Here is a 14,629-nt window from a genome sequence, read left to right as displayed (position 1 = left end):
TAGACTCCAGTCCTATACTAACCAACCTACTGCCCGACTGAGTTGGCTCTCTCGTCTAAGAGACAAAATTTAAAAAAGTTTTTGCCTTTGACTTCTTTTTTTTTCAAAATATATTAGTATGTAAAAGGATCTATGTTCTGCATTCCTATATTTATCCTGTTCTACTGGGCGTCATTTGCCTCCGAAGGAGTGGCAGTTTTGCTAGCTTAACAAAACCAGCCATGGCGGGGGTATTGGTTTACATGGCAAATATCTCTGGCTGAAGGGACAGCTGTTCCAGGTCATCATCCACTTTTATCAAGAGAGTCCCACTCTCTGGCGTCAAACTAAGAAGGCCTTGGGAGATCCTTCCATTAGTTCCTGAATTAGAAGCTTAGACCAAAGACCCACAATCTCATATGTACTTCAGTCAATGCTTTGCACATTTCTTGTTTTTCAGGTTTGAAGAAGAGCTACAGAAGCAGAAGAGAAAAATCCATACAAGCCAATGGTGTTCGGGGAAAAAATAACCCCATTGCCTTGAGGTTTCTATTTTTTCTTGTAAAGCTATTGACAGATTTGTTTTTATGTGTTCTAATTTCAAGCATAGGATAGACTGCTACTGTGTATTAGAGCAGTAGAGAGACCTAAAGAAGCCCTCTTAGAATTTTGGTGCTGGCAAAAGAATTCTAACTTCTGGAAGCCTAACTGACCTCCCTTTCACTAATATTTTTGCTTGAAAATGCTTTTCTGCAAGTATTTAGAAATTTAAATACCCTGTTTCTTTGAATCCAAATCCTCTCACTTTCTTACCTCCGCTTCCTTTTACAACTTAAATTGACCATGTAGCTCAAAGGAGCAATACCTGACATGTCACTGAGGGAATCAAGAGAAGGTATTTGGAAGTCTGTGGTTTTTAGACCGGTATTTAAATATCTCCTCTCATGTAGCCCGCAACAATCTATGGGTGTGTGGGATGGATAAGTCTCAAATTCTGTTTTTACAATGTTATGATTTCAGTCCTAGGCATAGATTCTAATGTATTTTCATTTTTCTGGAATATGAAAAGTTTGTAGGTGCCACTACTACTCTGGGAAAATGGCGGATGACGAAGAATATGAGGAGGTGGTGGAGGTAAGATGAAAAAGCTGATGCTGACAGCCAAGTATTTTATGTGGTGACAATCAAAGCCATGTAGGTGAATTAATCATTTGAAAAATACATCATCTATTATAACCTCACAAAGAGTCATTATTAAAGTATGAGAAAGGAATATTTTATGTTCAGTTTCACTATAATTATGTGGGATTTAGAATTGAAAAGAAATATCACTGTTTCCCACTTTTGCTTCTCTTTAAACTCTCAGAAAAACATGGTGTAGGGTAAAGGCAGGTTTTAATTTGTCTTCTAAAACTATCTTCTTCCCCACCTGCCAACCCTCCTGATCAAAAGGCCAGAGGAGATGAAGGGACAGTTCCGAAAACTGAACTCTTAGTTTCCATATAGCAATAGGGAAAAAAGGGCTACTCGCTCTTTGCTTCAACCAGCTGATTACCTAGAGGGTGATATGGATTCAATGTTCAGAATAATATACTGTGGAGATTTTATATGAGATTTTGTATATATGTAAATGGGCACAAGGTGCCTGTAAATATAAACTCTTCATGCTCACAAGTGACATTTGCAGCCACACTTTCTCACCAACTCCCATTCTGTTTACCTAAGGGAACAAGACTAGCTTTTGCTTTTAAATTTTGGGGGGAAAAAAAAAGACCAAAGTGAACATCTTGCAAAATTTCCTCTGGGTTATTTGTGGACATCTGGCATGTTTTACAAAGCTGTTAATTGTTTGTTTTATAAAATTTTGTTTTTTATCATGTCTAAGTTTTTCTTCACCAGCTCTTGCCTTCAGCTTCACGTTCTAGAATCTCAAGGCTTGGAAGGCTATAATCCCTATAAATACATTGCCTTTGAATCTGAAAGTGCTTAATAATTTACAATTAATGATGATCTAAACATAGGAAAATCTCCAGGTGCCTAAGATACTTGGAGGCAGTTTTGAAAACCTGTGCTTTTTCATCAGAATGAAATTAAGAGCTACCCAGAACCAAATTCCAAATGACGGTGCCAGAATTTGTCTTTGGAAGATTATTTTAGTGACCAGTCTATATTTAGATAAAGAAAAATTTGTTCCACAAGTAAAATTAATTTTATCACTGAAGGATTTAGGAAGAAAACACAGAATGAATCTCATGCAGTATAACAATGAACCTCTCTGGCTTAAATGCCAAAGGCTACATTCTCAATGTTCAGTATTACTAGTGTGCATTTTACAAATGTCCCCACGAGTTAGAATAATCATTATTAAACAATGACACAGTTGTAAATTAAATTGCCTTCCCTGCGGTAGTAATACCAGTAATAATTTTCAGCCTCCAAGTTAAAAATCCCTTGTTTTTTCTTAAAATAACTCTGTTCATTGGTCACTGGAAGTTGTCCTCGGCACTAGACCTGATTGATTTAACTAGATGTCATAAAAATGGAGGGGGGTATTTTTAGGCATCTCATCCTTGCCATTTTATTTCTATTACTGCTTCTGGGTCTGACCAGCAGTTGCTAAACTGATAGACTTCCTGCCAGGGGGTGTTCAACCAAGGTCTCTCCGATCTCAAAAAAGATGCTATGAAGAGTGGAATGGTGGCAAATTTGAGAAAATGGTCAGGGAAGAGTTCAAAACCAGGAACTAACTAGGAACTGGCTCTAAAAAGATCTTCTAGGGGCCTTGGACAGCTAAATAAAATTGTACTATCACTCTTTCCTCAAACTTAAACTTGGATAGAAAGGAAAAGAAGTGAGGATGCACTATCTAATTAGTGGCACAGCTCTAAAAAAAAGTGGGATTTGGCATATAATTTAATGCCAACCATTTGGGTAATGTTGCTTTTTTTATAAGCTTATTTCTAAGATACGTTTACCAGTGGTGAGAGCCCAGCAAAGGTAAAACTGGATGGCTACCAAAGAGCTGCTTTTCCTTGGGTGCTAAGAAAATCCAAAATAGTTGTGAATCATTCATTTTAGTTTAGTATTTCTTCTCAAGTCGCTGACATTTTATGTGGCCAGAGACCTGGTTCTCTGTGGATCATCATCAAACAGTATTCCCTAAAGGGTCCAAATGATATTTCCCATGTGATGAAGGCACAAGCCTATACAAGAGAAATTCTCTATCCTGTGGGAGCTGGGGGTTTCTCTCGCTATGCGTAAGGACATACAGATGGATATTAGATTTTAAACTAAAGAAGCCGTGCAGGAGCAAAGAAAGTGCCAGAGTGAGGGACATTAGGCAATGTTAGATTATACTAATCTTCCTGCAGATGAAATAGAGCCAGTGGCCTATCGGCAATGGTTAAATAACTTGATAAGAGTTCATTGAACTGAGGGCGGAAGAAAGGAGGCCACCTGAGGGAAATTTTGTAGGCAGCGTTTTTCCCTTTCCCTGAGTGTATATTTTGGTGGCAGAGAAAAGAAAAATGAAGCATACAGTGATATACATTTTGTAGACCAAGAAAATGAGCCAGTGTTTCATTTTTGTCCCTTTCCTTGTGTGCCTTGGCCTGAGTCTTTGCTTCTGTTCACCCAGCTTTGGCGGGTGAGGCTGGGGGCAGGATTCCGCTCCCCTTACGCAGCTGAAACAAAATGTCAGCCAGCTCCCATCAGCATCTATTTATTGCTGGTGACGTCAGAAGTAGAACACTGTTTGTGTCAATTGGCCATTTAAGTTTAATAGTAAAAGACTGGTTAATGATAACAATGCACCGTAAAACCTTCAGAAGGAAAGGAGAATGTTTTGTGGACCATTTGTTTTTTTGTGTGTGTGTGTGGGAGTTTTAAGTTATTCGTTTTTAAAATCAGTACTTGTTAATGGAAACAACTTGACCAAAAATCTGTCACAGAATTTTGAGACCCATTAAAACAAAAGTTTAATGAGAAAAAAAAAAAGTAGAACAGAAGTAGGTTTGATTTCAGATCCAGCCTGCAGGCACCTCAGGGCCATCAGTTGCAAAATGCAGCTTAACTTTCCCACATCTTGTGCTTGGAAGGTCTTTGCATTTTTTTCCTTCTCCCCTTGGCGTTTGCAGATTTTCATCTTCGCATCCTTTCAGGACCATCGCGCTATATAGGGATGCACCCCTCACTCTGGAAGAGACTCTCCTTTCTTAGTAATCAGGGTGGTACAGGGGTAATTGAGATGTGTATATGCTTTTGGATCTAGTCTTTCTAGATTTGTTTTGATTTATTGTTAGTCACAAACGGTGGTTTATATCAAGTTCCTTTCTGCCCAACCCACATACTCAGCATATTGTTCTCCTATTTTCTCTGCAAATTATGCCCTGGGTATCAGAAGAAAAGGTTTTACTTGTCATAAATAAAATAACTTCCCCTGGCAGATAATCAGCCTCAGACACCTTTCCCCTCACCCTGCATCTCCTTGCCTAGTCTGATGGCATTCACGTTAGCTTCCCTGAAGTTTCGCCAAGCTAAAATGGGTTCCTTCGTGTACTTCCTTCCCACACAGAATGCACGCCGACTGGGCTAGCGAAATAACCCAGTGGTTCAGCTGAGGCAGAGGAGAGGTGACTTGTGCTTTGTTCTCATGATTCCTTTGTGCTCTATTTGTAGTATTACACAGAGAAGACAGTCTATGAAGAGGTGCCAGGAGAGGTAAGACCCAACCCATGTCTGCATGAACTGCATGCTGATGAAAGCAAGCAGAGCCTTCCCTTCCCACAGACTCCCAGGACTACAGAGCTGGCAAAGGGAGAGTCTGAGAGAGAATCTCTCACTTGCATGTGCCCAGCAGCTGATGGTCCAAGAATGAATGCTACCTGTTTGGCAGGTTATGTCACTATTTTTGCTATTCAGCTCATCCAAAGTGGCTGGGGATGGTTTCCCCCATTGTTCGTGTGGTATTATTGGTGTAGGTGGTACTAATAATAATATCAGTGGCTACAGGCACTCTGTGACTGTAGCGATCACATGGCCTTGGACAGGTGATTTGCATGGTGACCCACAGTTTTATTGTTTTGAGTTGTAACTTGTGGGGCACCACCTCTGCCAGCAGGGATGGCACCTCCAAGCCTTTGTCCCTGATGATGCAATGAAATGGTACTTAGATTGTAGCACAAAGCCTTTCCCAGGAATATTCCAAGGTGGAATTTTTTTTAGGGTGAAATACCTCACTCATGCTTCATTTTCTGAGTAGAGCTGTTTCTCTTGAGCATGACAAACGATGATGGCTATCCCTGGAGCCCGCTCAAAGAGCTTGTGACTGCATGAACCCTAACAGTAGTAGATGCTGTAAACTGGTTAGTTTCTTACCATCAGCGTACATCAGTAATAATGGGCAGAAAGCAACCTATTAGCAATGATCTAACAACACGAGGGGAGGTTGTCATAGATGTCCAATGTCCTTGTTGCTTCAGTTTCTCTTTTCATAATTGATGCTAGGACTCTTCCTTCAGTATAGTGGATATTAGCTGTGAAGGAAATCATGCTGTCGGATGGATTGAAGACATGGCCGCTTATCTTCTTTTCTTTCATACAGTATTTTTAACCTTGGACTAGACCTAAACTTCGGGCCTTAGTTTCTTCTACTATACAGCCTTTTGTAAGAAACCGTAATTTCCCACCTACTGCATGCGTAGGATAATTACATCCTTATGTTGTCGTCATTACCCTTATCCACCCAAGCATTTATTAGTGTACATGGCGCTCCAGTTCACATTCATTAACTAAGCCAAAAGAACGGTAATCACTTGCAAAACTGATGTGATTCGTTCTTTTAACAGTCATTATTCTTTGTGTAGGACTGCAGGGACCTGTGGGACAAGCAACCAGTTTTTTCTTAGACTCATTTAAAAGTGAATATGAAGTCAAGAAGTCAAAGCTTTATTTGATCATCTTAATCATTTGTTCTCTGATCCCAAGTTTGCTTTAACTCTACCCAAACGATTTAAGAAGATTTTAAATGTTTAAGAATATTGTAAATTTCTGATTTTTATCCATCCTGAAAGCGTTTGGGTTCCTTTCTACAAATGGAATTTTAAGGCACTGTAGCAAATTAAGACGGAGTAGTAATCTTTTGACTCCACGCCCTCCTGAACAATCAACATTCAGATTTATGTAACATGATGTACCTTCCTATGGACAGAGCATATGATGCCTTGCTTTGGCCTGTTTTAGACATGCAGAAGTAACACTAGGGATTGAAGTCTGACTTGCGATCAGAATAATGCCTCTATGCCAAGTTCATGCGATCACAGTTTTTACTTCCATAACAATATTGAACTGCATGTCCCATTTTCAGACAATAACCGAAATCTATGAAACTACGACAAGCACATCTGACTATGAGCAATCCGAGCCTTCCAAACCCACACTGGTACAGCCAGTCCCAGCAAAGCCAGTGGAGAGGAAGAAGGTTATCCGGAAGAAACTGGATTCTTCGAAGTTCATGACCCCCTACATCGTACACAGTCAGAAAATGCAGGAACTCTTTAGCCCAGTAAGTTTCAAACAACTTCTGCTAATCTGGTTTTATTATTGAGAAAGTTCTGACTCTATTTTGGGTGCTGGCTGGATTTTGTTTCTCAATCTTGGGTGAGACAAAGACTTACCTGCAGAAATAGAAGCTCTTGTGATGCTTGATTTTTCCTCTCATGTAATTCGTTGTCACCGCTACAGTATCAGAGAAGGCATCCTTACTGAACTTATTCCCACAAAATAAGCAGGAGGCCAATTACAAAGCATTTATTGGTATTTAATCACAATTTGTTAGCCAATCTAGAATCATGAAGTCATAAATATAGATTCAGTTGAAATCCATTCACGGAAGTTAAATAACATCTATTTAAACTGAGCAGAATGCCCCTTAAGTAGACTAGTTAACAATATGTAAAAAAATCTTTAAGAGTTGTATGGTAAAGAAGTGTAGTTTAGAAAACCAGGATCAGACTAAGAGCTCATCTGCAATGAGGATCAGAATGTTCAACTGTACCCTAGAGCAGTGTTGGGTTGTTTTTTTTTTTTTTAAAGATTTACTTATTTGAGAGAGAGAGGGAGAGAGAGCGAGAGAAAGCATGAGCAGGGGCTGGGTAGAGGGAGAAGCAGGCTCTCCGCTGAGCAGGGAGCCTGGCCAGGGGCCCGATCCCAGGACCCTGGGATCATGACCTGAGCCGAAGGCAGCCGCTTAACCAATTGAGCCAGCCAGGCGCCCCAGCACCGTGGTTTTTAACTGTGGCTGCACATCAGAATCCTCTGGGAGCTTTAAAGCTACTGATACCCAGGCTGTTCTGGTTTAATCAGTCTGAGGTTGAGACCTGTGCATAAAGATTTTTAAAAGCTGCCTGGCTTTTAAAATGTGCAGCTCAGGTTGAGAATCACTGCTGTTGAAGGTCCCTGGTCCTTAACTTTCCATGTGCAGTTACACTGTATAGCAAGTTATACTGACTGGCAGCAGGGTGATATCCATTGGAAGGGATCTCATTTGTTGATTGTCCATGTGGGCTGAGGTCTCCCTAGATGGCCTGATTGCACATCCTCTGGCAGCTTGAAAGAAAATGAAAAGCAGCTCAGGGGAACATTGGATTATATAGGACTAAGGGCTTAAGTCAAAAGCATCCCGTTGTGATTGGTCAATAAATGGCCATGTTTGGTTTAGTGTTAACTCCTGGGGACAATTTGGCAAATTTCTAGTTCAGATTCTTGAATGATCTAAAACCTAGTTTTCTAAGGCTTCGATCTCTAAAAACAAGATTATTTTGCCTCCTTTATCATTACAGTATTCAGCAAAAAGAGAAAAATTTTTTTGTCCGTTTATTGCCATAAAATCTCATAAATTCTGACAATAATATCCTAGAATTTCTGATAGCCTGAAGAAAATGTTGGCAAAGGTTTATAGTATTTTTAAAGTGGTTAGTGATAAAATCGAGTATAATTTAGATTGTTGACTACATTCAGGAGTACCATTGAAGCATTAATAATGATAAATTATGCACATTGTTATTAAAGCAAGAACTCATTGTATATTTAGCAGAAATAATAAAATTGCATTCCTTTTCAAAATACTCCATAATTCAGACTTTCCATTAATTCAGCTGGTGTCTCAGCTATCCAAACCATCGAGATTTAGCTGCAACTTCTGAATTGAAAAATTTTGCATTGTATTAGCAATCAAATCTTTTCAGACAATTTCTATATTTTCTAAAATTATTGAGGTTCAGGCTTTTCATGTGTGCATTCAGACAATAAAAACATTGAGAGAATCATTTTAGGGCATTTTCAAGACAATAGTCTGTAATAAAATTTCTACTGTCTCAAGTATCCCACCATGTTTAGGAAGAACAATTAACAAATCTATTTTAGTTTTTGCTGAGAACCAGTTAAGGGACAAAAAGAAAGCTTTTACAACTGATACTGTTAGACCTTGCAAGGTTTTTTTTTTTGTTTTGTTTTGTTTTTTTTAAATCAGAAGGGGATGAATGCATTGCCTGAAATTCCTGCTGCTGTCTTGTCAGGTTTTAGGCTAACATCTGATATTCTTTTCAGAATAAATACAAGGAGAACTATGAGAAAGCAAAAGGACAGCCATCCGCAATCACAACTGATACCCCAGAACTTCGCAGGATCAAGAAAGTACAAGATCAACTCAGTGAGGTGGGCTGCATTGCTAAAATAAAGGAGAGAGACATGTCAAAAACATGCCCATCACTGGGAGTCGAGGGCTTTAATGGGTATAGAGAAAATGAAGAGTCAAATTACTGTGAGCCAGTCCAGAAATCTAGAGGAAGCACTGACTGTAGATTATGTGGCTCTAATGTGAACCCCAAGAGATTTCTAAAAGCTTGGCTTAGCAAGTTAGCTAAGAGATGATAGGAGATGGGAAGTTGGAATTCACTGTGGTCCTCCACGGAGGAGTGCAGGGAGGCTGAAATTCAGCCAGAAAAGCAGATATGCAGTGAATGTAGGGGCTCTGCAGATCTTTGGAGATCACAGTTTTCTACTTAAAATGCATAAACTTTGCTTTGCGGTGCAGACATTGAGTCATTGGGTTAATGCTCTTTGGTTATAGATCTCCTTTAATATACTCACATGGGCATGCCTGTCACAGACTCTGCATTATTTCTGCAGGTTAAGTATCGAATGGATGGCGATGTTGCTAAAACTATCTGTCATGTAGACGAAAAAGCAAAGGACATTGAACATGCGAAGAAAGTGTCGCAGCAAGTCAGTAAGGTGAGGTCATGATGTGGATGGCTGGGATGCTAAAGCGCATGTAGGTGACCTCTACCTGGCCTTAGGGGAGAAAGCTGGACAGGCCTGATCCTGCTCGCCAGTCTCCCTTGAATCCAGGGCATTGTGAGCTCACAATGGGGTGGGGGGAGAGGGAGAAGCAGGCTGCACACGTGTCTGCGAGGCCACACAGATGGCTGAAGTGGGCCATAGGGCTGGTGGTGGCCTGGAAGGTCTCTGCCCTGCAGCTCAGCTCCAGGCAGTTGCTGCCCAGAAGGCAGGCCCAGTGTTGCCAGAGTCTCTTACTTATCTTCAAACAAGTCAGGGAGCTTAATTTTTACGAGAAATCCTCAAATTTCAATGTAAGCTACTAATTAAAAACCTTTTTAAAAAATACCACATAAGTCAAAAGGAACATGTCCACTATCCCGATTCAGCCAATGGCCAAGAAGGTTGCAGCCTTTGAAAGGAATCTATAGGAGAATCGTAATCACAATTTAGTTTAAAAAATCAGACATTTCACAAATAATACATTATATGTTTTAAAAAAAAAAGATAGGAGGGGAAAATGAAGGGAGGGAATTGGAGAGGGAGACGAACCATGAGAGACTATGGACTCTGAGAAACAAACTGAGGGTTCTAGAGGGGAGGGGGGTGGGGGGATGGGTTAGCCTGGTGATGGGTATTGAGGAGGGCACGTTCTGCATGGAGCACTGGGTGTTATACGCAAACAATGAATCATGGAACACTACATCAAAAACTAATGATGTATGGTGATTAACATAACATAATAAAATAAAAAAACAGAAAAAATCAGATGTTTCAAGTAAAAGCTTACCAGTGCAGGAAAAGTATTATGGGATGTGGACATAGCGTTTTCCCAATCGATGCTAGTAATGCATGGGCACAAGGGCAGCCTCCGTGTGAGGACACTTTGAATGTGAAAGACTTCACAGCACTCTGTTCTCTACAGCCTCATGCCCTTGGGGGAGACATCAGCCACAGGTCCTCCGCTCTTTCTGTCTAGGTTTTATACAAGCAGAACTGGGAAGACACCAAGGAAAAGTACCTGCTTCCCCCTGATGCCCCTGAACTTGTCCAGGCAGTTAAGAACACAGCCATGTTCAGTAAGGTAAGGGCTTCTGCTCTGTCACTACTTCTGTCCTTCCCCCACGTAATTCAGAGCAATAACCAGTCCTCTTGATAATCTGGAATGCAGTTTCCCAATCTCTTTGTGAGTATCCTTGAGCCATGTGGGGTGCAGGGGTGGGGATGGGCGGGGAGGAACTGAGAGGAAAGCTCTTGAGTAGTGGAAGAGAGGGTCTTGGCGGGAAGCCGAGCAACGTGGGGGGAAGAAAAAGTGGGGAGAAGGAAGATGCACCTGGGAACTGGCTCTCAGAGCCCCTGGGCTACACTGTGGGTATTTCTGGCTATCACTCTTATTAAATGTTTGTTTCGCAACAGAGACTAAGCAGAATGCCTCCGGGCTCCTTACACTTGCATTAGTCCTTGTTGTAGGAAGTAGGTAAAGTCCCAGAGAGGAGATGAAACAAAATCAGACGCATCTACCCTTCTGAAAATAAGATTTGTCAGAAGAAGCAGGACAAGCTATTAATAAATATGACTTGTGGAAATAAATATGACTGAGTGGAAAGGGGGAGGTTCTCTGCAGATTCCATTTCCTTTTACTCTTACCTTGCCCTCGGTTCTTCTTGCTACTGATGGATGAATTCAAAATTGTGTATTTCGTGTAAGTGGGAGCTCACTTTCTCATAACTTTTCACCCTTTTCTGATTTAGAAACTGTACACTGAGGACTGGGAAGCTGACAAAAGCTTATTTTACCCGTACAACGATAGCCCAGAGCTGAGAAGGGTGGCCCAAGCCCAGAAAGCCCTCAGTGATGTAAGTCAAGTGCAGTCAACATCATTTGGGAGTGCGGTATCGGGACACCTCAAGTTATGTCTTTTGGCCGGACGTTCATTGCAATTCTTCTTTCAAAAAGACTGAATGTCATTATAGCAGATGAATACATCTAGAATCATTACGATGTCTACTTAGATTTTATAATTTATATTAGATATAATTAAACCCAATCTTGGGGTTTTTTTTTAATTAGGTGAAGAACCTGAGTCTGAGACCACATAGGTCATTAGTGGCAAATCCCAGATTAGAAGCCTGGTCTTGTGATCCCAAGACCAGAGTTCTTTCCACTGTAGCATGTGCCCTCTGTCCCCTTGTCTGGAGTTGAAGTTTTTTTCTGTGACAGTAGAGTGACATTTAAAAAAAATCTTTTTGGGATCATAGACACGTTCCCAAATATATTAAGTGAAAAATGTCATTGAAGGCTTTTGATTTGCTATCCTAATTCTGAAGTCTGAATTGTGGTGTGTCCCCCCTTTTCTCCATGGACTGACACGCTTGTCCAAACATGTTTGTGTAGTTATCTCACAAAAAGCTCTTGCCGTTGGGTGTACGTAGAAGATATTTCAGAGTTGGTAAAATATCAGCAGTCCCCACTGGCCAGAATTTTAGTGTCTTCCACCTTGAAAGCAGTTTATTAGAGGGACTTAGCAGACCTAATAGAGTCCTTAGGTGGAAAGCACCAGCAGTAGCAGAGAGCTCCCCTTCATTCTAGCACTTCCCCTTGTTTTGAGGAGCTTTATTTCTTGACCCCTGGATTTGCTAGAGGCTGTATTGACAATCCAAAGACTACTGCTCTCGTCTTCAGGAGAGCCCTGTTTTATAAAATAACAAGTTGTTTTTCATTCAGTTGTCAACGAGACCCCTCGAACCTCTCACATTCACTATGGACTTAACAAGTCAGTTGGCATCTTGAAAATTACTGGGATTTACTTCTAATGGATCTTAGGATCCTATCTTGTTCTCTACTGGAATTATGCATGCTCTTTTGATGGTGTCTCCAACTTTTGAGGTCTTAATCTTTTATTGCCTCTCACTTGATATCATTTGCAAATTTAGGGGACATATTTCTATCCCAGTTTTCATATAATTGATTAAAATATAGCATAAGTGCTGTGAATTGTGTAAGACTGATGAATCACAGACCCGTACCCTTGGAACAAATAATACATTATATGTTAGTTAAAAAACAAAGAATTTTGCCCAGGACCAATGGTGCATTCATAGGCTTCAGCTTGATGAGATAAATACTTAATAAATTCTTTTTTCATAATAAAAAATGATATAATAAAATATAGCATAGGTATACTTCTGTCTTTCCATAGAGTAAGTTAGGAACTAAAAAAGCCATTACAAAAATTTAAAGCCATCTAGTACACGGTACCAGTTTTAATGTGTAGGGACCTCTTGCTTCTCTTTTAAGTTAGTCTTTTGGTTCTGTATGTCATGAATACATAATATTGTGTAACCTTTATCAAGCAATCAGTAGTTACTTGTTTAAAGTCCATTATGCACACATAGCTGGTGGGCTAGAAAAGTATGACAAGTTTTCATCCTTTCTCTTGAGACTTTATAATCAGGCTGGTAAGATGAAATTTTTATATATTAAACAATAAAAATTTTTTTTCAAAAATTTTAGGAAGCAAATTCTATAGTCTAATCCTTGCTGAAAGATAGGACACATACAAGTAATTAGAGAAAGCCATGTGGAAGTGGAAATCCCAAGGGAAGGAGGACAATGAACAGGAAAGTCATTTCAAGTAGAGTACCCTTGAACAAAGGGACAGAGGTGAAATGAGTCTGGAGGGGACAAAGAAAGTGAATGCTGTGGGTGCCCAGTTAAGAGGGCACTTTTAAGAAACTGGTAGCAAGACCTTGAAAATCAGACAAAATCGCTCTGACGCGATATGGTAGTCCATAAGAGATAACATAAGATTTTTGGAGGGGAAAACAATATGGTAAAAGTAGGATATGGAAAAATTCTGAAGGACAATATAGTAGATTGGGACTAGGAAAAATTGTGATCATTCGAAGAAGACTGTTTTAGTAATACAGAGGGACCAAAGGGATGACAGGGACAAAGGAGAGGAAGAAAGGAATCTGAAGGTAATAAGTATTTTAAAAGTGTTAAGGATATTGGAGATGGAGTGAAAGGAGCCACAGAGGAGTTTATGACGAAGTCTGCTAGTCTGGGTGTATAGGGGTACAACTGGTAACGATGCACTAGTGAACAGAGAAATGGAGTTGAGATGATGGAACATTCTGACCAAGGTATTTTATGGATAAATTAGAAACTTCGTCCTATCGCATAGGTGTGAGAACAGGATGAGAGATGAGTATTTGAGAGTCCTCAGAATCAAAGGGACAGCTGAAGTCCTGAAACTGTATGAGGGAGGCAAAACAGTGTATGGCCAAGGGCAGGGTTTTGGACGACACCCATTCTTAGGACACGTGGAAAGGAGCCAGCAAAAGAATTAGGGAACAAACAGAGAAGTTGAAGGAGAACCAGGAAATGCCATGTCATGTAAGCCTAGGAAGAGGTTGCCAAGAAGACACTTAATCTCCACATGTTTCCCTTTATCCATAAAATGGAGAGATGGAGGGATATCTCCATGCCACTCTAGTGCTACGGACTTTGAACAGTGAAAGTTTACCCCATTTTTTGAGATATCTCAGTAGAATACATAATGGAGAATATATAATAATGAAGGAAAATCTTCCCATCCTTCCTCAGAAAAACTTGACTGTTAAGATAGGGCTTTTAATTTTATTGCAGGTTATGCACCAAGTATCAGATTACCAACATGCCTATTAATACTGTTGTCCGTACCATGAACTTCTGCAATTATTGGGCACAGAGCCCCAAGCAAGCTGTTGTTCACAGAACATACCGCTGGGTAGGCATGTAGATTTCAAACTAAGCGCTTGGGTTTGGAAGCTTTCTCTCCCTCTCCTGCACCTTGTTCCTTTTTCTCTGAAACCTACTTACCATGTGCAAAGACAAAATACTTTGCAAATACCAAGAGAGTCTTTAAGTTGATCCAGTGTGCAGAATTCTAACTAGACAGAATTCTAAACAAGGTTCCTGAGAAATTAGGACTTCTAGATCTGATTTCTCTGAAGGTATTTGACAGGATGTCATACTTAGTAAGGATTTCTCCTTCTCTTTAGATAGGATGTTGCTTATTCTCTGAGGACTTAGCCAGCCATGGAAAATACCAGTCGCCCTATGCCTAAAATAAAGTCTTCACTACTTAAAGATTGAGCAGTGGAATTCATATAAATGCATTTTAAAATTGGTCTTTTGCATCCCCCATTGATTTAATGTTCATAAAAGCTTTTGTTATAGGCAGTAGGTAGATATTATTGGGTTAAGACATGGTTAGACTTGGTTAGCGCATGAAGATGATGACTGGGACCCTGGAACTATCCAGACTCTT

General features: G+C 40.2%; 1 protein-coding gene across 1 annotated transcript in view; it reads left to right on the top strand.

Annotated features, from left to right (window-relative positions):
* Positions 1 to 444: 444 nt before the first annotated feature.
* The window catches only part of NEB (nebulin), a 201,702-nt gene continuing 187,517 nt past the window's right edge, over positions 445 to 14,629 (top strand). Inside the window, exons 1-8 of the mRNA XM_078070777.1 lie at positions 445 to 524; positions 1,049 to 1,113; positions 4,657 to 4,698; positions 6,344 to 6,541; positions 8,584 to 8,691; positions 9,166 to 9,270; positions 10,295 to 10,399; positions 11,067 to 11,171. Of these exons, the coding sequence (XP_077926903.1) occupies positions 1,078 to 1,113; positions 4,657 to 4,698; positions 6,344 to 6,541; positions 8,584 to 8,691; positions 9,166 to 9,270; positions 10,295 to 10,399; positions 11,067 to 11,171 (699 nt within the window). The 5' untranslated portion in view covers positions 445 to 524; positions 1,049 to 1,077. The remainder of the gene's footprint in view (positions 525 to 1,048; positions 1,114 to 4,656; positions 4,699 to 6,343; positions 6,542 to 8,583; positions 8,692 to 9,165; positions 9,271 to 10,294; positions 10,400 to 11,066; positions 11,172 to 14,629) is intronic.

This window comes from Halichoerus grypus, chromosome 4 (genome assembly GCF_964656455.1).
Source record: "Halichoerus grypus chromosome 4, mHalGry1.hap1.1, whole genome shotgun sequence".
NCBI classification, from domain to species: Eukaryota; Metazoa; Chordata; class Mammalia; order Carnivora; family Phocidae; genus Halichoerus; species Halichoerus grypus.
This window is presented reverse-complemented; position numbering and strand designations above follow the sequence as displayed.